At 54.8% G+C, this 20131-nt stretch overlaps 8 protein-coding genes across 8 annotated transcripts; 5 read left to right on the plus strand and 3 right to left on the minus strand.

Moving 5' to 3' along the window:
- Nucleotides 1-2398: 2398 nt before the first annotated feature.
- TRIREDRAFT_56934 (uncharacterized protein) lies at nucleotides 2399-3180 on the plus strand (the record flags this gene model as incomplete). Its single annotated transcript, XM_006962698.1, has 2 exons — nucleotides 2399-2647; nucleotides 2737-3180. The coding sequence occupies 2 exons, from the start codon at nucleotides 2399-2401 to the stop codon at nucleotides 3178-3180; spliced, it is 693 nt and encodes a 230-aa protein (XP_006962760.1).
- A 2381-nt stretch (nucleotides 3181-5561) lies between these two features.
- TRIREDRAFT_120473 (uncharacterized protein) lies at nucleotides 5562-7284 on the minus strand. The gene is made up of 2 exons (XM_006962924.1): nucleotides 7064-7284; nucleotides 5562-7001 (listed from the first exon to the last, which is right to left on the minus strand). The coding sequence occupies exons 1-2, from the start codon at nucleotides 7233-7235 to the stop codon at nucleotides 5674-5676; spliced, it is 1500 nt and encodes a 499-aa protein (XP_006962986.1). The 5' UTR covers nucleotides 7236-7284; the 3' UTR covers nucleotides 5562-5673.
- Nucleotides 7285-7978: 694 nt separating this feature from the next.
- Nucleotides 7979-8951, plus strand: TRIREDRAFT_56196 (uncharacterized protein; the record flags this gene model as incomplete). The annotated part of the gene is made up of 2 exons (XM_006962699.1): nucleotides 7979-8199; nucleotides 8270-8951. The coding sequence occupies 2 exons, from the start codon at nucleotides 7979-7981 to the stop codon at nucleotides 8949-8951; spliced, it is 903 nt and encodes a 300-aa protein (XP_006962761.1).
- A 175-nt stretch (nucleotides 8952-9126) lies between these two features.
- Nucleotides 9127-9952, minus strand: TRIREDRAFT_104490 (v-SNARE protein; the record flags this gene model as incomplete). Its single annotated transcript, XM_006962925.1, has 3 exons — nucleotides 9127-9630; nucleotides 9699-9782; nucleotides 9884-9952. 3 exons carry the CDS (start codon nucleotides 9950-9952, stop codon nucleotides 9127-9129), a joined length of 657 nt encoding a protein of 218 aa, XP_006962987.1.
- Nucleotides 9953-10363: 411 nt separating this feature from the next.
- Nucleotides 10364-11222, plus strand: rpl35 (60S ribosomal protein L35, L29 family; the record flags this gene model as incomplete). Its single annotated transcript, XM_006962700.1, has 4 exons — nucleotides 10364-10366; nucleotides 10629-10768; nucleotides 10871-11096; nucleotides 11217-11222. The coding sequence occupies 4 exons, from the start codon at nucleotides 10364-10366 to the stop codon at nucleotides 11220-11222; spliced, it is 375 nt and encodes a 124-aa protein (XP_006962762.1).
- A 1289-nt stretch (nucleotides 11223-12511) lies between these two features.
- Nucleotides 12512-14612, plus strand: TRIREDRAFT_75506 (uncharacterized protein; the record flags this gene model as incomplete). The annotated part of the gene is made up of 3 exons (XM_006962701.1): nucleotides 12512-12657; nucleotides 12859-14341; nucleotides 14457-14612. 3 exons carry the CDS (start codon nucleotides 12512-12514, stop codon nucleotides 14610-14612), a joined length of 1785 nt encoding a protein of 594 aa, XP_006962763.1.
- Nucleotides 14613-15521: 909 nt separating this feature from the next.
- Nucleotides 15522-18181, minus strand: TRIREDRAFT_120475 (uncharacterized protein). Its single transcript, XM_006962926.1, has 4 exons — nucleotides 17872-18181; nucleotides 16075-17803; nucleotides 15866-16012; nucleotides 15522-15812 (listed from the first exon to the last, which is right to left on the minus strand). Exons 2-4 carry the CDS (start codon nucleotides 17771-17773, stop codon nucleotides 15550-15552), a joined length of 2109 nt encoding a protein of 702 aa, XP_006962988.1. The 5' UTR covers nucleotides 17774-17803; nucleotides 17872-18181; the 3' UTR covers nucleotides 15522-15549.
- A 1429-nt stretch (nucleotides 18182-19610) lies between these two features.
- Nucleotides 19611-20108, plus strand: TRIREDRAFT_104494 (uncharacterized protein; the record flags this gene model as incomplete). Its single annotated transcript, XM_006962702.1, has 2 exons — nucleotides 19611-19814; nucleotides 19953-20108. 2 exons carry the CDS (start codon nucleotides 19611-19613, stop codon nucleotides 20106-20108), a joined length of 360 nt encoding a protein of 119 aa, XP_006962764.1.
- Between the last annotated feature and the right edge of the window lie 23 nt (nucleotides 20109-20131).

The following is a 20131-nucleotide window of genomic DNA, read 5'->3' on the forward strand; positions in this document are numbered from 1 at the left end:
ACGGGACGATGCCGGGGCGTTGGGAACCTCAATTGGCAGCCTGCGACCCCCAACTTCCCAGCAATGGCGTAGGGCTAGCAAGGACCAGACCTCCAACGGAGCGGCACAGCAAGCTCCAGCTTCGACTCCAGCTCCCAGCTAACACTGCACGACCTCTGGACGGTTTGCTTCCCCGGACGGCGCTTGTAGCGCTCACCTGGGCTGGCGAGCTAGAGGTAGCGGCCCTGGTGCTCGACTACCTAGGCTGAACGTTTGGCTGAACTCAATTGAACAAGCTCCAGCTGTCACCGAGGGCCATCAATACCTACAATACGAGCCTCGTGAGGAGGGGGGGGGGATGGACAGGGCAAGGCGGTTGATGTGACGCATGCGGCGCCCGTTCTCTGTTACCCCCCGTCTGTACTACATCGTGCTCCCGTCAAGAGGCATACAGTATACCGCCGTGAATGACGAATCCTGCAGACGTCGAGTGCAATAGCCGACGGTCTAAAGAACTCTCGACTCGACTCCGTTGTTCCCTTTTTTTTTTGCTTCGTTGTCATTGACTGTCCAACTCTGCCTTTTCCCCCCAATCCCTTTGACGGCCCAGTCCCGCCGGTGGAGCTGATTGGCCTCCTTGCAGCAGGTTTTCAGCCAGCCTGAGCTGCCTCTGCTAAAAACTCATGGAGCATACCTACAAGCACAGTACCTTAGGTACCTATTCCCACACCTTTTCCTCGGTCCCCCATTCGCCCGTTCACCATCCGGTTTCCCCTTTCCCACCACTTTCAACTTTTCCCTCGTTCATGTCGCCTCCTATCATGATTGCCCATTCCACGCACCACTGTAGACACAGGCTGTCCCTCGACTGATATCTCGGCACCTCGACGCCTCGAAACAAAACGAGCAAAAGCCAATCGAAGCCCAGTGCCTGTCCGCCTGCTGTGTCCCGTCGACGTCATCCCGCGCTCTGCTTCTGCCTCCAGTCTTCTTTGCTTTGTTTTTTTTTGTTTTTTCCCCCTCCCTCCCCCGACCATCGGCCACGCCCACTTCGTCGCAAGGGGCCCCTGATCTCACCTGCTCGCATGACTGGCCGGCAGGGGACACCCATGGCAGCATCTAGAAAAAAGGAAGCAGAATGGAAGCAGAGAAGGGCACCGGGGCAGAGGGGCGCTGGGCATGCAACGGGGAGCCCCCGACGTGTTCGAGCGCCCGAACCGAGTCGCCGGCACGCCGGGCTAGACAGCTAAACAGCTTAGAGAGGGCCACAAGAGGGCCACGGTTCCAGCCCGACTGGCCCAGGCGGTAATTGATAGGATATCCAAGGGGAGCCCACTCCCACACTCCCACACTCCCCCCCTCCCCAGACTGGAGTCTCAAGAGAGGGAGGGTCTGGACGGCGCTCGTAATGACCCCAGTATTGTGTCACCGTTGGGACGAAAGAAAAGTCTTTCTTTCTTTTTTCCGCCTTTGCCTTGCCTTGCCTTGCCCTGTCTTCCCTTGCCCTTCTCCCACTTAGAAACCGGCGCTTTGGTTTGGGCTCTGCTGCTTCCCACCCCGGCCGATTTTGCAGCCTATCCCTTGCCCTCCACTCCCTTTTTCTTCATGCACTTTCGGCCATGCCTGTAATGACGACCTAGGTAGGTACACTTGTAGATGTACATGTACATGCTTGTACAGACTGCCGGCCCCGGTGTACCCCCATCATACCTACCGACTCACCACTGACTGACTTTGTCTGAGAGCCAAGGGGCTGGCCACCATGCCGTCGCTGCTGTAGGAGATTACTTCCAGCCGGGCTCCATCCGGGAGTACTAACGTAGCTCGTACGCAGTAATACACACTTGACAGTACCTTCTCGGCCTTGCAGAGTGGTGCGGTGCTTCCTTTGCGGGAGTGGCATTCTCGGCACGAAAGGGTATTAAAAGGTGCTCGCCTCCTCCGAGCCGGCCTTGGATTAATAGACTCTCCTATCCCTCTTGTCTAGATTCCTCTTCCTTTATTACATACCTACCCGCAGAAACCTGGAAAAAGCTTCCCTTCCGATCAAACCTACCTACCTTACCTACACTTGTGCATACCTACCTCTACGTGGTACTCGATTCCTCGCGCCAACACTCACCTATACCTTACCTTACATCTTGTGTCATTCTGCTGCGTTCAGCAAGTCCCACCCCTTTAGACTTCTGCTAGGCTGCACTACAGCACAGTACTGTACCAGACTCTTTGGCAACCTGAACCATCCACATACCTACACCCCTTTGGCGTTCTATTGTTTGCTCTCTTCCGTCAGACAGACACAGATCTCTAAACTCTATCGGCCGGCTCTACTGATCCTCGGTCGATTCCGATTGCAACCACATCTCTCTCCTTCCGTCTCCTTATAGAACCGGCTCAAGCCTTCTACCCACTCGCCACGATGATGTCCGTTGATACCACATTTACCGTCCCCCAGGGACAAAAGGCGCCCTCTTCGGCTGCTCTGCCCTCCATCCAGCCCACAACGAACGGCACCTCTCTCCAGGCGGCAAACGCGAGCAAGATGGCCGGACAAGCCGGCGGACACACGCACATCTTCCTGGTGACTGGCCCTGCCGGGTGCGGCAAGAGCAGCGTTGCCGAGTACCTGGCAAACGCACTCAACATGCCCTACATCGAGGGCGACTCGGTACGCAATGCCCCCCTTCTTTTTTTGCAGCTGTCATGACACTGCACCTCTTGAGGAGATTCTCGTCGCTAACATGCCACTGCCGGCAGTTCCACACCCCGGCCAACATCGAAAAGATGAGAAACGGAATCCCGCTGACGGATGCGGACCGCTGGGACTGGCTGACGGCCCTCCGCGAGGAGTCGATGCGCCAGATCAAGGAGGGCCAGACGGGCGTCGTCATGACCTGCTCGGCGCTCAAGCGCAAGTACCGAGACGTGATCCGCGTCGCCGCCTACTACGACCACCGCCTGCTCATCCACTTCATCTACCTCGACGCCTCGGAGGAGCTGCTGATGCGGCGCGTCGCCCAGCGCCAGGGTCACTACATGGGCGCCAACATGGTGCACAGCCAGTTCGACATCCTGGAGCGACCTTCTGAAAACGAGACAGACGTCATCACCATTGATGTCAGCCGAACCCTGGCCGAGGTGCAGCAGGAGGCTCTGGCTAGGGCCATTGAGACCATCAAGGAGGACCAGGAGAGCCAATAGAGCGTCGTCGTTTGATTGACCACGATGGGGCCCCTCAGCCGTCTTGGCCTCTACTCACTTTCCTCTTTTTAACTCACACCCCGAAACCGAAAGGCATCTTTGGGTTCCCTCTTCGGTCCTCGACATCATGACCTTCGACAGTTATGCGGATATGCGACATCGGAGTCATATGACACATCCTTTCATCACCTCCAAACACCAACTTCCTTTTTTCTCGCAACATCTCGGCAACCCACCTTGTGTTTTTCCTCTGCTTTTTGCTTTCTCGGTCTAGATCTTTTGTTTCGGTACTTCAACTGCGGGCTCTGGAGGACACGGACGGGCCAGCAATGGCACCAAATCTCTTTTGCATCATTTCTTTTTCCCGGCTATCTCCTTTTGGGCATTTTTTTTCATCCTTTTTTTTTCTTTGGCGGCGCAGGAAATTATTGGTTCACTTTGGATGTGTGGAGTTGGGACTCAACAGAGCCGAGACTAACAAGCAAGGCTCGGTCAGCCGGCAAATGGGGGTTGGACTGGAGGGGGGTAAAGATGGACAAAAAAAAAGCTGTGCTGTCTGTTGGACATGAAAGTTGGGCACGAAGTTGTCTGACAAGCATCAAGCCGTGGAACAGGGTTCGCGCTGAGGGAGGGGTGTTATGCGTGTGGCTGTGCGCGCGCAACATGTCCTTTTGTTTTGTCGTGTTGTTCTTTTGTGTATTTGAGGGTTTGCCGTGTATCGTCTGGTTACTTTTCATGACATTGCTTTCATGTTCCTTTTGCGGGCAAAGGGGGAAATGAGATGACTGGATGACTATCATCCTACCTACGTGGGCATGGAGGCATATTCCCTACCTAGGCAACAAATAGATGAGAATTGTGCTACGCATGGAAGCAACAGCAATTGGTGCGGTTTGCCGACTTTTGTGATGTGATTCTGCCCTGTCGGACTACAGGTTCGAACGAGCAGGCAGTTGCTGTGAGTAGGTAGGTAGGTAGTCGGTATCACACAATGTACAGCTCTGGTCGATCTCCTGATACAGCATCTCGCCCTGCTTTTACCCCACATATGATGATATCAAAGGATCGGATGAAGGTCGCATACGCACAAGCCAGAAACTGGAAGAATAAAAGTGAAAGTCTTTTCATCCTCCACACGCGCCCCCCCCCCCCAAACAATAACAAGAACGAGAATAACAACCTGGGACGCCTTGCAAAGGGGGTGGGTGCATCGGACGAAAAGAGTAGGAAATTCCACTCATGGATAGAAACCCATAGTACCTACCACTAGGTAGATTGGTTGAGGGCCCAGGGTATCCATAGAAGCTGGGGAGAAGCTGGGGTCTGGGTGTGTGTGTGCGTGTGTGTGTGTGTGTTGGGCGTCAGAGCGTCATAGCAGTACTTCCAGATCTGATTATATGTAGTGCATACGTTCAAAAAGAAGTTGGCAAGGTGCCTACTATGTAGGTAATAAGGTAAGGTCAAACAAACGTTCATGTAAAGTGACGAAACGGGGGGGAGAAAAAGCCAAGGGCTTGGTTATTGGGGGTGGAAGATTGAATCATGTCAAGACGTGGGGATGCCAGAAAAAAAAAAAGATTCAATCGGTCACGGGGACAGATGAGAAGAATGGAGAAAAAAGGCCGATCAGCTGAGGGAAGGATCTTTTTTGCTTTTTTTCTTCTTCTTTTTCTTTCTTTTAATAGGTAGGATGTTGTTGTTTCTGTTTTATTATGTCATGCTTGGTGCCTTTTCTTGTTGTAGGTACTCGATAGACTTTTTTTTCTTTTTTTTCTCTTTTTTTTTTCTTTATTTTTTGTGTGGTGGTGATTTGCGTGAGGAGTGAGATTGGGCTCGGACGCCACGGCAGCACATATAAGCAGGGAGAGTTTCGTAAAGGATTCGATATAATTATATGCAGAAATCGGATGCTGATGCGGATGCAGGATGCTATTCCTTTGTATGTACGAGTAACAAGCTAGTAGTAGTAGTTCATTTTGGGGGGGAGGAGACGATCTGAAGGAAAGCGGAAGAATGTACAAGTAAAGAAAAAGGCACAGGAAGAATGTCGTCATCTTGCATCCCCAGGTTAATCCCCCCCCTGCTTGCGAACAAGGGGGCCGGGCATTGTTGGAGACATGCAGCATTTGGGATTTTGTGGCTTGTCCGCTTTGAAACAAATGGGGGGAGGGGGGGTCGTGCGTATCGAGTTTGTTACTGTACATGTGCGAGATGCCGGAAGACGATCCTCAAGGTGAATTGGAATACATAGGTAGGGCGGAAGCGGGCTCTGTATCGTATATCATTTGAAGTAGCAAAGGCTGTTGTGCAAGTCGAAGATGCATGTCTTGTTGACTGGTAGGTAGGTAGTTGTAGGTACTTAAGAAATTGCATACTATATACAAAAAAAGCATTTGAACTCGAACCAATCTCTCTGCATGGCGCATGAACATAATCTACATGCTCTCTACACATACACCTCTTCTCTTCTATTTTCGCGGCACTCTAATAGCATCATCGCAGGTGCATGACCATGACGTCCGGCTCCTCGGCCACCCGGCGAACCACCTCGGCGGCCCGCGCCATGGTCGCTCCGTCGACGACGCGGTGATCGGCGCTCCATGAGAAGTTGCACACGTGCTTCTTCACCACGTTGTCCTTGTCGTCAAAGGCCGGCACGGTGCGCATGCGGCCGATGCCCAGGATGGCCACCTCGCGCTCGACGATGACGGGGCTGAGGTACGTGCCGCCAATGTTGCCAATGTTGGAGACGGTGATGGTGCCGCCCGAGAAGTCGGCCGGCGTCAGCTTGCCCTGGACCGCGAGGCCTTGCAGCCGCGACAGCTCCGCGGCAATGGACAGGATGTTGAGGGAGCCCACGTCCTTGATGACCGGCACAAGCAGGCCCTGCGGCGTGTCCATGGCCACGCCGATGTTGTGCAGGGAGCGCATGATGAGCGACGGCTTGTTGGTCGCCGGGTCGATCTCGACGCGCGAGTTCAGAATGGGGAACTGGTACAGCGCCATGGAGACCGCCTTGATGATGAAGGGGAGGTAGGAGAGCTTGGCCACCTGGCCAGCGGCCGGCGTCTGGGCGAGGACCTTGTTGAGGCGGGCGCGGAGGTGGACCAGGTCCGTGAAGTCGACCTCATCCGAGTAAAGGAAGTGGGGGATGCTGAGCGACCGCGTCATTGTCTTGAACATCTGGTGCTGCGTGTTCGTGAGCTGGACTCGCGTCTCCGTCTGCACGGAGGGCTGGCCGCTGGCTGAAGCCTGTGCTGGTGGTGGTGGCTGCTGCGGCAGCGCGGATGCGGACTGTGAGGCGGCCGATGCGCTGGCGCTGGCGTCTCTCTGCTGCACAAATCTATAAATGTCCTCCTTCGTCACTCTGCCGTCCTTGCCCGTGCCGTCAATGTCGGCGATGTCGACCCTGAGCTCCTTGGATAGATGTCGGACCGCAGGCGTCGCCAGTGCCGCGGCCTTGCCCTTGGGCTTCGGCGTCGGACTCTGCTCCTGCGCCACCACACCAGCTTCAGCCTGCTGCAGCGACTGTGATGCTGGCGCTGGCGTTGAGGACGAGGCTGCCTCCTGGCTTGCATCCGCCGCCTTGGGCGCACCGGGTTCATCGGCTTCGGCTCCGCTCTGAATGTCGATGTCGACAAAGGGCTTGCCCACCTTGGCCATCTCGCCCGTCTCGTAGTACAGCTTCTTGACGACGCCGGAGAAGCGGCTCGTGATTTCCACAGATGCCTTGTCGCTCTGTACCTCGCACAGAGGCGAGAACTCCTCGACGTGCGCGCCGGGCTCGACGAACCACTGGATCACCTCACATTCGACAATGCCTGTCGCCTCCAAATGTCAGCTTTCGTCCGCTCTCCTCAGGCTAGTATTCACCAGATCTCACCTTCACCGATATCAGCCAGCAGCACCGGCTTCACGGCGTATAGCCTCCTCGACTCGGAGAACCACCGCGGAGCGCCGGGCACGGCGTTCTTGTTCCCCAGGGCCATCTTGCCCAAGGCCTTGGAAGCCCCCCATTGCCGTCGCAGCACTCTTGATCCTCGCTGCAGAAACATGGCGTCTCGATGGTTCCAATTGAGCGACACGACGGTTTACAAGGCCAAGGAGGAGAGAAAGATACGATGTGATATGAAGGAGTGCCGAGCCAAACTCTTAAACAAGGAGAAATCCGACGTCCCTTGGCCGACTCTAAACCGGGATGCTCCAGGCCAGCCGTGGCTTCAGTCGGCATTGCGGTTGAGGCTGTCCAGAGGCCCCGCGGATAGCCGAATCTGGGGTGATGGAGGCTTCCAGGTGGTGACAGGGGAGCTGGGGGGGGGGAGGGTTGCTGCTTGGCCCGCCATTTGCTGAGCTGAGCAGACGGGCGCTTTTCAGTGGGCTTCCCTGTGCTGGAGCCGCTGTAGTGCCAGTATTCTTCAGTGGGGCGCCATCGAGCCAATGGCCGTTGGAGCGCTGCCGATGCCCCAAGCCCGGAGTCCGTTGCGTCCGGGGCCGTAAAGAATGGAGCCCTGCACGTCTGAGGCCAAATTTTTCCGGCGTCATCGCAACAAGGGCCCAGGCTACCTTAGCTATTCAGCGTTCATCTTCACTGCTACTAAATCCATTCAACCCCCTTCACTCCTCTCTTTCCCCCCCCGCCCCCAGGCCGGCCATGCCATCGCCACGGACGCTGGAGCTGGCCCTCGGCAGCCTCCTCCGCTCGACCTCGAGATCCGCATGCGCCCGCTGCCAATGGCGCGCGTTTACCGCCTCCGCCGCGCCGGCCGCCAGGGCTGAGAAGCCGGCCTCGGGCACCGCCATGGACCCCAAGGCCGCCGTCGCCGGGACGCCCATTGAGGCGCCGCGCAGCTACGGGAAGCGCATCGAGGGCGGCTTTACACCCAAGCCTCTGCCCCGGCCGATCGGCATGGCGCTGCCTCCGCTGCCGGGCGAGAACACGGGCATCGACAACCGCTCGCTGCAGCAGCGGAAGGAGGACTTTGTCAACTACGACAAGCATCTGCAGAGGCGCAAGGAGCTGTATGGGGGATCTACCTAATTGACAAGGCACGGTATTGGAATGAGGGCTGGCTAACACATCGACTCCAAGGACCGCCAAGATATCAAGACCCTACTTCCGCGACTGGGGTAACCTGCAGTACCATGAGGGCAAATCTTTCATTGCGCCGCCCCGACTCTTCAAGGCCGAACTCTCCCTCTTCTTCCCCAACCTCTACGGCCAGACGATCCTCAAGAACGACAAGACACCCCGCGACACGACCCCTTTACTCTCCGGCAGGGCATCCGTCGTGTCCATCTTCAGCAGCCAGTGGGCGGAGCGGCAGGTCGAGAGCTTCGTGTCGAAAGAGGCCAACCCTCAACTACACGAGGTGCTTGAGCGCAGCGGCGAGACGGCGCAGCTCGTTAGAATCAACTACGAGGATAACAAGGGCAAAGCCCTCCTGGTCAAGCTCTTCATGGGGTCGCTGCGTAAGAGGTTTGGGGAGAAAGACTGGGACAAGTATTTCCTCGTGCAGAGGGGCATCACGGACGAGATCCGGGAGTCAATAGGCCTGCTCAACAGCAAGGTCGGCTACACATATTTGGTGGACCACCACTGTAGGATACGCTGGGCCGGCAGCGGCTCGAGCCACCCAGATGAGGTCGAGAGCTTGGCCAAGGGACTGGCCAAGCTCGTTGACGACATCAAGAAGGAAGCTTCGTTGCCTGCCACAGCGCGAGAGAAGCTTCCTGGTAAGCCTCACTTGGAGAAAGCAAAGGACTCGGTGTAGATGTTTTGATAGCTCTCCAAACACCCCCGCCTGTATTATTAGATCGACAAGAAGCCCGTGATAGTGTTATGGATCCTGCCATATAGTACAAATAGACAAAAACCGCTGATACCCCCTTTTAACGCCAAGATGTCATATACTGGAACCAATCAATGTACGCGGACATGGACCTCCTTTACCTGAGCCAAAAGAAGACGATGAAACACATCGCGATAAAAGTCCCCATGATAATCCCGTCCCTCCTCTTTCTGCTTGTGATGCGTCCAATGATGGAGTTGATGCCCGGCACTTTGCTAGCGGCCATTGTTATCCTTCGATTGATGCTCGCCAACGTCTCTCTCTGCACAATGAAGCTCTCGTTGATGGCATACGCCTGGCTGAGGACGCTGTCCGTCACATCGTTGCTCCTGTCGATGCGATTCCGCTCATCCAGCATGTAGTCGGCCTCGGCGGCCTCGGGGTTGTTGGCTCGGTACTCGTCAATGTCGGACCGGACGTTGCTCAGGAGGTTGGCGCGATTGCGGGCTTGCTGCAGCGTGGACTTGAGGCGGGTGAAGTCGCGGCGGTGAGAGGCAAGCTTCTCTCGGAGCAGTGCCAGGTTGTTTTGCTTGAGGGCGGAGGTGTTGAGGGATGCTTCTGAATCCAGGAGTCGGCCGAGCTGAGCGATGACATTCTCGCGCTACGATCGCAGGGTCAGCATGCAGGAACTCGCAGCAATGCGCTCTTCAACGGTTGCTCTAGCCATACCTTGTTGAGCACATCCTCTAGCTTCGCTTCTACTTCACGCTCCTCCGGTGAGGGTTTGGGCGGTATGTTGGACCCTGTAGAGAACTGAGAATACGTGTGGAAGAGACTCTCCGTCTAGCAGCCAGTCGGCAAGGTCAGCGAGTTCAGCTAAAGTGACAGAGTATCCCTAGAGTTGATGCTCTCACCTGGTTTTCTAATGAGCGTGCCTGCTGGCGCAGCTGGGCCCAGCCTCCGCTTCCTGATGGTGAGGCCATGGCTGCGAAATTCAGGCGGCAAGCGTAGGATGATTTCAGGGTGCTTCTGATGACGATATTGGAAACAAGACCCCGGGCCGCGGACTGTTTGACGCCGTCTCCGTCTCCGTCTGTAGGCGACGGCAGAATCGTTCACCGCTTTCTCTAGCGCAGGAGCTAGAGCACGGGACTAGCCACGTGATGTGCTCTTTCGCTACCCACTCGCTCCATAATATACTGGCCAATGAAAAATTCCAACTTGTCGCAATCTGGTGCACGCACACCACAAACCCTAGGGCAATTTTTCACCGATTCGGCAAACCCTCGACTAAATTCTTCTGAGAGTTACGAGCCATCGCGACATTGAGACGGGTCACGGTCGAGGAAGACTTTTACTAACGCAACTCTCGCAAATCACATCGAAACTTCAAGATGGTGAGTAGATACGGTCGTTGCTCCGAACGATGAATATGCCCTCTTTCTAGGTTTTCAGAACACACGTTTCCCCCCTTTTGTGCCAGCATGCTGTCCCTCGAATCTCGAATTTCATTGCGCTGTCGTCCGAGAAAGAATGCGACCAACGAAGTCGAATTGCTGGCCCCCAGCCACTCGTCAACCCGGCACCGATACAGCACTCGTCATATTTCTACATAATGCGTCAGGGAATCAGGTTGCTGATTCTTTGTGTCTGATTTAGTCGTCGGGAAAAGTCAAGACTGCCCAGCTCTGGGGCAAGAACAAGGAGGAGTTGGCCAAGCAGCTCTCTGAGCTCAAGGCTGAACTCGGCCAGCTCCGCATCCAGAAGGTTGCCTCCTCCGGCTCCAAGCTGAACAAGATGTAAGGATCCGACAGACGCCTTTGATGCGCGAACCCAACAACACGGGATGGCGAGGAATTGTCGCGGCTAACGCTCGCTGTTTTCTTTTCCTCAAACTATAGCCACGACCTGCGAAAGTCCATCGCTCGTGTCTTGACCGTCACCAACGCCACTCAGCGAAACCAGCTCCGCCTCTTCTACAAGAAGGCCAAGTACCTGCCTCTCGACCTCCGCCCCAAGCAGACCCGTGCCATCCGACGCCGATTATCACCTGAGGACAAGGCCCGTGTTCTGGAGAAGACTAAGAAGCGCAACACCCACTTCCCTCAGCGCAAGTTCGCCATCAAGGTACGAACATTCTCGAGTCTTGTTGGTTTCGAAAACGCCATGCCTGGGCCACTTTTGGTCCAGTCAGGGGACGGAGGGATCTTTGAGGATTGCTTTGGCTAACATACACACCCCTCACAGGCCTAAATGTTTTAATTGTGCTTTGGAATGCGAAGGGACGTCTGGGTAGAATGGGGCATTGAGGCGCAGCATGCTTTTTCCACTTGAACAACAGGGCTCGAATTGCATCGCATGGCTCAAGGGGGAATTCGGTCTGAATTGGACTTGCTTTTCCCGGTTTGGGCCTCGGTCTGGGACGGGAGGCGTCCTGGATGGGCTGGCTAGGTCGACAGTCTATACCAACAAAAAAAATGAGGTCACGATCTACAAAAGAAATATTCGAGGCACAAGCGGTGTTCAGGCTCTAATTCGACTGATTTCGGACATGTCCTTTGAGTGCCGGTGATTCGCCGCAGTGTGACATACATGGATGCTCTGCTGGCCCAAGGCATGTGATGTTGGCAGCAGTTCTTGTGGTTTCGAGTGAAATCCCCAACTCTGGCTTTCAGCTTGTATTGGCATCTGCCGTTGCTATCGAATCTCGACCAAGACTTGACAAGTCAAATGCTGGCTACTTGGACAATCATGGCGAGGATCAGAGGAACAAGAAAGCCGCGTCAAAGAGCAAGCTTACCCGATTTCCTCTATGTACAATGGCTACTACTTTACCTTGCCTCACCTATCAACAAGTTCCGATATTATTAACCAGTTTCCAGAAAAGCCACGGCATGCGCCTGATACAGCCCAGAACAAAACCACGCGGATCCGTACGAAAGCGGTTTAACACACAACACAGAGTTTGATGCTGCTGCTGCTGCTGCTACGCAGATCAGCTTATCTTGCTGTGGCTTGACGGCACGAAGAGGTATTAATATATAAAGTGCAGAATCCAGTCACATCAGTTGTAATCTTTCCCTTGGTTCATTCAGACAAGAAAGGAAGAAATTGAGAGCAAAACCGCCGCCAATTTCCATGTAAGCCGTCCTCCTGGTCCCTCGCAGTTTATTCAACAATTTTACCAAAAATTTTCCTCTCTTATCCCGGAACCCACTCCCAAGGTGCCATGTCCCTCTAATTAAGTGCCTCACAGCTCCAGCTCACGACAGCCGTCCAATCAGTCCGCTAAGTCGTCACCATTACAGCGCCAGCGCGCAAATCATTCCCCTCAACACCCCACCAAGCAACGGAAGGGATCCTGCGCTGCTACCCCGCCAACAGCACCTTTTTTTTTTTTTTCCTTCCTCTTATCGTTCCTACATCGGCTCTGCTTGTATAAGAGGCAAAAGAGGGAATTGCTTCGTCCATCTTGAACCCGTTCTTTCTTGGCATTCTCTTTGTTCCTCTCCAATTGTGCCTCAAGCATAATTGCCGCCATCATGTCCGACCAGAAGATCGCCATCGTCTCCGTCTACGACAAGACGGGCCTGCTGGATCTTGCTAAAGGTCTTGCCCAGCACAATGTCCGGATTCTGGCCTCCGGCGGCACAGCTCGCATGATTCGCGAGTCTGGATTCCCTGTTGAGTATGAATAGCCCCCAATTATCAGTGCTTGGAACAGAGAAAATGGAGAGGAGAAGAAGAAGAAGGAGAAGGAGAAGAAGGAAGAAGAAAGATTTACTTGTTAGTCGTGGTTTGGAGAAACGGACATTGCGGCCATGATGAGAAGCTCTCGAGAAGCTATATATACACGAGACTTGAAAACTAATTGCGCTGCGGCGTGTAGGGACGTCAGCGCCATCACCAAGGCGCCCGAGATGCTCGCCGGCCGTGTCAAGACGCTTCACCCTGCCGTCCACGCCGGCATCCTCGCCCGCAACCTCGAGTCCGACGAGAAGGACCTGGCGGACCAGAACATCAACAAGGTCGACTTTGTCATCTGCAACCTGTACCCCTTCAAGGACACCGTCGCCAAGGTCAACGTCAGCATCCCCGAGGCCGTCGAGGAGATTGACATTGGCGGCGTGACGCTCATCCGCGCTGCCGCCAAGAACCACAAGAGGGTCACCATCCTCAGCGACCCCAACGACTACGCCGGCTTCCTGGGCGAGCTGGAAAAGGGCGAGATCAGCGAGACCAGCCGCAACCGCTACGCGCTCAAGGCCTTTGAGCACACCGCCGACTACGATACCGCCATCTCAGAGTTCTTCCGCAAGGAGTACGCCGGCGCCGGCGACCAGTACCTTGCCCTCCGCTACGGCGCCAACCCCCACCAGAAGCCCGCTGCCGCCTTTACTGCCCACCAGCAGCTCCCCTTCAAGGTCCTGTGCGGCTCTCCCGGATACATCAACCTCCTCGACTCCCTCAACGCCTGGCCCCTCGTCAAGGAGCTCAAGGAGGCCCTGGGTAAGCCCGCTGCCGCCAGCTTCAAGCACGTCTCCCCTGCGGGCGCCGCTATCGGCCTTCCCCTTACCGAGGATGAGAAGAAGGTCTACTTTGTCAACGACATTGAGGGCATCGACAGCTCGCCCCTTGCCCAGGCCTACGCCCGTGCCCGTGGCGCCGACCGCATGAGCAGCTTCGGCGACGTCATCGCCCTCAGCGACATTGTCGACGTTCCCACCGCCAGCATCATCTCCAAGGAGGTCTCGGACGGTGTCATCGCCCCCGGCTACGAGGACGCCGCACTGGAGATCCTCAAGAAAAAGAAGGGAGGCAAGTACCTCGTCCTCCAGATCGACCCCGACTACACCCCCGGCCCCATCGAGACCCGCACCGTCTACGGCGTCACCCTCCAGCAGCACCGCAACGACGCCGAGATCTCGCCCAAGTCCTTCACCACCATCATCACCCCCAAGGACGCCGGCGCCCTGCCCGAGAACGCCTCCCGCGACCTGACCGTCGCCACCATCACCCTCAAGTACACCCAGAGCAACTCCGTCTGCTACGCCGTCAACGGCCAGGTCGTCGGCCTCGGCGCCGGCCAGCAGTCGCGCATCCACTGCACCCGCCTGGCCGGCGACAAGGCCGACAACTGGTGGATGCGCTTCCACGAGCGCGTCCTCGGCATCAAGTGGAAGAAGGGCACCAAGCGCCCCGACAAGAGCAACGCCATCGACCTCCTCGTCAGCGGCCAGCTCCCCAAGGACGGCGCTGAGAAGGAGGCCTTTGAGGCCGTCTTCGAGGAGGTCCCCCCTGCCTTTACTCCCGAGGAGCGCGAGGCTTGGATGAAGCAGCTCAAGGACGTTTGCGTCTCCAGCGATGCCTTTGTAAGTGAAGCCCTAAAAACTACCGATCCTATTCCCCCACCCCCCCAATCCCACCCTTTTCTCTTTCAGCGTCACCCATCTCGGCAAGATCAATTGCTCATCGAGTCACTTCTAGTTCCCCTTCATCGACAACGTCTTCCGCGCCGCCCGCTCAGGCGTCAAGTACATTGCCGCCCCCAGCGGCAGCCAAAACGACAGCGCAGTCTTTGAGACGGCCGAGAAGCTGGGCATCACCTTTGTCCAGCAAAACACCCGTCTGTTCCACCACTAAGCGAGAGAAAGTCACCAACAACAATCCCACGTTGGAAACAATGAAGTAAAATTTGAGAAAGAAACAAAGAAAAAAAAATCACAGGAAGCCTATTGCAGAATGGGCTGATGTATGTTGGGCTTAAAAAATGGGAAAGGGAAAAGAAAAATTTAGGGAGCGATCAAAACTGGTTCTAGTTGCTCAATATCACTTAGATGTAGTTTCGAACTGTTTCAATACCATTACAATAACAGCGGTGTTTCATGACAACTTGGCGTCTCGTATGTATCAAAGTGTGTCATCATGGACATTTCAAGCACGCAGACTACCTAAGTACTCCTAACTTGTCTGTCATACTCGGACGCAGACGCCAAGTTGATCAGCTCTGGCTAAATGTTACCGCCCAGGGGTAAGCAAGGGGGTCAATTAGATGTGTACATGCTCAGAGCTTAAGCGCCGTAAATGTCACAATTACTTTTGACTATCGCAGCTCCTATATATCTCGCCCTACCCAATCGTAACCTATCTGTACGATGGAAACTCGAGGGCTGCAACTAACCATGATTAGCCTAAGAATCGACATATGGTCACTATATTCCAAGGCTGAGTGGCCTCAAGTCATTGAAGCTCCTGCGGCTTATGCTGGCCCTCTATGGACCAGAAACTGTACTCTATATCAGATTCGAGCCGTCCTCTTCGCCCATGAAGGGATATCGAAGCTCCCATGGCGATTTCGAACGGGTATATACTTCCAAGGTTCAACCTGTTCTAGCCCTTGGCGTGAATGTCGCTATATGTCGTTCGTAATGCCAGCGGTCGTATGCAATATGCAGGTACGCACCCGCAACCGCTACGCCGTTTCCCTTCTTTCATTTTTTTCTCTCTTTATAGCTCTTCCTTTCTTCACTTATTCTCTCTTTTTTTTTCTTTAGGGGGGAGGATATCATCCGCTGGTACTTTACCTCTGTCCCTTGCCAGACTTGGCCCTGTTCGCCTTTGCAATAGACTCTGCCTCTTCCGGCTTGCATTTATGGTTGCTGTATAAATGGCGTCTTAGCTGGTCCAGGCGATTAAAGTCCTTGTTGCAGATGGGGCAAGAGTGCTCGCCCCTCTCATTATGAGTCCGACGATGCTTCGAAAGATTTGACGACTCTCCAAACGATTTGCCGCATATGTCGCACCTCAGGGGTTTGTATCCAGTGTGCGTTCGCTCGTGCATGGCTACAGAATGTCAGAGAATTGCTATTGCTGAATGAAACGGCGTAAGTGCTTACTGAGTGCGCTCTGTTGCTTGAATGCATGCGAGCATCCCGGAAACTTGCATTTCCAAGGCTTCTCGCCGGTGTGTACTCTCATGTGCTGGTCAAGCGACTGCTTTGCCGACAGTTGCAGGCCGCAAATGGAACATTTCACGGGCTTGTCTAGACTTGTTGTCAGAACACTGGTGGGTCTCAAGAAAGAAGAAGCAGGGCGTTGCACTTACACCCTGTGTGAGTCTGTATGTGGCGTTCCAGCTTGCTCTTCTGGCCAAACACTGTTGCTCTGGTACAATTTTCCCATTGGCAGCAGAATCCCGGGTGTTGCCGAGTCATATCCTTCAAGTGATCATTCTTTGTGTGATTGTGCAAGTCGTCGGCATCTTTGAACTGCATGTGGCAGACTTTGCCATCCGATGACTTCCAAAGACAAGTATGTTCGACTGCAGGTTCCAGATCCGGTGGTGTGATGGGAGTCAACTCAGATGGCATGGACTCCGTTTGTGACTCCGCATGTGACTCCGCATGTGACTCCGTAAGCGATTCCTCGGGCTGTACGGGAGAACTTGTCGTCTGTGTTGTTGGGGGAGGTGAAAGTGGTGGGACTACTGGCAGACTCTGCAAGGACGAGTCAGGCGCTGTGAGCTGCGTGTCATTCGCTGAAGGTACGTTTGAAGAGTAAGATGGTGGGACGCTTGATCGGTTGGGTATCAAGGAGAAGTTGTCTTCTAGCTGCGAGGGCTGGGCAGGGTTACCAAAGTCCGGGTTTGGCATGTGCATGTACCAATGGTCCTCGAAGATGTGACTAGCGAACTGGTCAAGTGTGTTGACCTCAAACCCACACGCGAAATCATGTGAGTTATGTCCCAGGCCATGGTTGAGAAAATCGCCGTTGACGGTTTTGGGAAGGGCACACTTTGGGATGGTGAGGTTGGGATCATCTGCGATGCATGGGCGAGCATGGTCCACGACATGCCTAGGGTCGTGATATTGCAGAATGTGAGTCGCAAGGGGGTTTGCTTCGCTCAGATGCTCCCAAAACTGACCAGCCAAGCCATCATCGGTCGTCGGTTGGAAAACAGGGTGGGGGAAAGTGTGACTGCATGTCGCTCCTGTGAAACAAGAGTGAGATCCAAAGGTCGAGTCTGCGGTAAACTGAGGAAAGGTGCTGGGCATGAGTTCCAGCTGCGTATCCCCAATGGAGGCGAGGGCGGCTGCAGCCTGCTTGTCGCCGTCTGAGAAGCCGGGCTCGAGAGGCAGTTGCCCAAGCTTGGCGAGGCCTGAGCAGTTGGCGTCCGTACAAGGGGTGACTGCATCCTCGCACATCTCATCAAGACAGAGCTCTTGATCATCGCACGCATCGTCATCGCAACACATTCCTTGGCCCGTGTCCCCGCATTGACTCGGACAGCTTATGCCGCAGGCAGACGTGCACGACAGCATTGATCTGCAGTCATCGTCGCAGTCTTTCTCCGTCTGAGGCTGGATGTCTTTGCCTACACGAATCGAGTGAGAGGTGTCGGCAAGGGTATCGTTAAAATAGGTGTCCCAAGAAAAGGAGAAATGAGGTTCGGCAACTGAGGGGGATTCGGCTGGGGTGGAATTGCCATGTCGAGCTTGCGACTGTGGCTGAACGGCGTACCCCATCAGAGAAGCCATGGCGTAGGTACTTGGCGGCGATGCCTTGAAAGCATTAGAAGGCATCTTTAAGGGCTTGAGAGGCTCGGCAGAGTAAATCGATGCTTGAGCATCCAGGCAAAGATCGTCGTGCGGGAGATGATCGCCCGCCGGGTCTATGGCGCGAGGGAACTGATGGCTCGCATCCATCAAATCGCAGAAATCGGGAGGCGTGGCGACTGAAGAGTCATGGGAAAGTTGACGAGTGAGTTCCATGAATCTGCTGGAAGGCAGACGATGGGCGTCCATGCTCTGTCAGGCACGGCTTCTGCGGGCTGTCTATAAGGCATGAAGCATTAGCGATTCTGCAGGCCCACCGTGCTAGCAAGAGGCATGTCGAGTCTTACCGATATCGAGAATCACCTCGCTCACAGCTCATAGCAGAAGGAAAGGGAAAGTGGCTGCGGATGGCTGCAGAAATAGCTTGGCAAAAGGCTGAGGAGGCGTCGAGGCGCAATGCTGAAGCCGGAGGGAGATAATCGAGTTCCAGATGCCGAAAGGCTGAAGAGAGAGAAAAAAGAGTGAAATCAGAAAAAAGAAAATAAATCCCGGTCAGCCTCGAGTCCGCGAACGAGAAAACGGCAGGAACAGGAAAAGCACAAGCACAGGCACAAGCGCAGGTGCAGGCCAGGCGCAGGCGCGGACGTGGGAAGGAGCGCCCGCCTGCGGTTGGCCCTGGCTGACAAAGGCAAGAAACGAGAACCTTGATGGTCTACAGCCTCGAGAGCTGTTGCAACATTTGCCGTATTTATGTATTTTTTGTTCTCGGCTGAGCCCCACAGGAGCCATTGACGGCCTAGTTGGCGGGGCCTTTTGGCGGCTTCCAGTTGGTCCCCACAGCTTCCAGCAGACAGCCTGAAGTTGCTGCGTACCGGCAGTTACTTGTTGCGCCCGCTCGGCAGCTGCTGTTGCAATGTACAGCCACGTACCGCAGAGGGGCTCTTCGTTTTTCTTATTTCTCTCGTCACACATTGGACCAATTCCAGTGCAGTGGATGACTGCCAGGCTGGTGCAAGAACTCTAGACCATGATACTACTAGAGTAACTAGGTATGAGTTGTAGACTCTTATCTTGACTCGGGTATGATAAGCTACCTATGTACCTACGGTACGGGTTCTCGACAGACGGATCTCAGCATGCGAGGCGGCTGCTCAAATATGCATTTCTGCTCTGATCGTCTGATATGGACTGGGTAAACATGTCCAGAGAAGTAGCATTTCGGAATTGTGCTTCTCGTGTGGCGTTAGGCTGAGGATTCGTCTTTGTTGCCTCTCCCCGCATTGCATCATGGTTGACTCTGTTTGGAACAAGCACAACCTTCAACACCTTACCCATGCCTCCGATAGAAGCAAACCTTCGAGGGTTGCCGATTTACAAAGTCGCAATTACTTACAACAGATTAGGTAGTCATTGACTCAAATCCCAGAAAGTCATAATACTACAACAACATCAGAACCTCCACAACCAAGCACCCGCGAACCATTCCTGTTTCCAAAACTCCAGGGTAGCGCTGCATCATCACGGCCTCAATATCTGCCCACCTCATTAATAAGCCCCGCCCCGAGAACCCTTGTCAGTGCATCAAGTTCCGCAGCAGCCACTCATGAACCACCCTCGTCTCATCTCCCTTCCCCGTTCCCTCCCACTCTCCCCTCTGGGCGTTTGCATCATGCAAGCCTGCGCGCATCACTAAAAAAAAAAAACCGTGGGAAGTAACCTTATCGGTGCTTATCGCATCTGGCTGGTCTCCTTCTTGATGCGCAGCTAACGTATTTACCCAAGAAGCGCCTTTGGACGAGCGTCTTCCATTATGAACATTCAATTCGTTTGAAGCTATTGCGCTCATTTGCTCCTCTCCTCGGGCTTGCTCACACATTCATAGAATCGCTTCGCTTCCCTCTTCCCATCTTACGCGACCGACAATCTGCGTCTCTGTCAGACGCTCTTCTTACCTACGAGTCACCAGGATCGAGTCGCACCTCGGCTCCATCCAGACCTTACCTTATACCTCAACCACAAGCACATCGCGCTTCGTCTTCCAAATCACCCTACCTTCCTAAGTACCTCACCCTCCACGAAAAAAACAATGGGCAACATCTGCGGCAAGACCGAATCAGAGCCCGACGCTCGCGCCGGCCGGCGCCTCGGTTCCGCTCCGCCCACAGGTCCCAAGACGGCTCCCGTCCCCAAGAAAGTCGGCGGCCCTCCGCGAACCCTCGGCTCAGGCGGCGGCGGCGACTCTGGCAGCGACCCGGGCGATGCGCGAAGGAAAGCTGCCGAAGCTGCCGAGGTGAGTTTACTCGCTCCCCTTCCCTCCTTTATCCTCTTGAAAACTCTCCTTTTCGAAGTCCATGTGACACACCACCAAGGTTCGAGGCCTCTCTGACTGGACATGTGCGTACTGACTGGAATATCATTTTTTCAACAGGCCCGCGCAAAGGCATCTTCCAAAGGCGGCAAGCTCCAGTCGCAGCTCAACGCGCAAAAGAAGCAAAACAGATCGAGCGCCCTCGCGGAGGCGAGCAACCAGGAGCTTCTCGCCAGGGAAGCTGACGCGGCTGCCCAGGCGCGCAACTGGGAGTAGTAAAGAAAAACCCGCCAAATTCT

Source organism: Trichoderma reesei (assembly GCF_000167675.1).
Source record: "Trichoderma reesei QM6a unplaced genomic scaffold TRIREscaffold_3, whole genome shotgun sequence".
NCBI lineage: Eukaryota > Fungi > Ascomycota > Sordariomycetes > Hypocreales > Hypocreaceae > Trichoderma > Trichoderma reesei.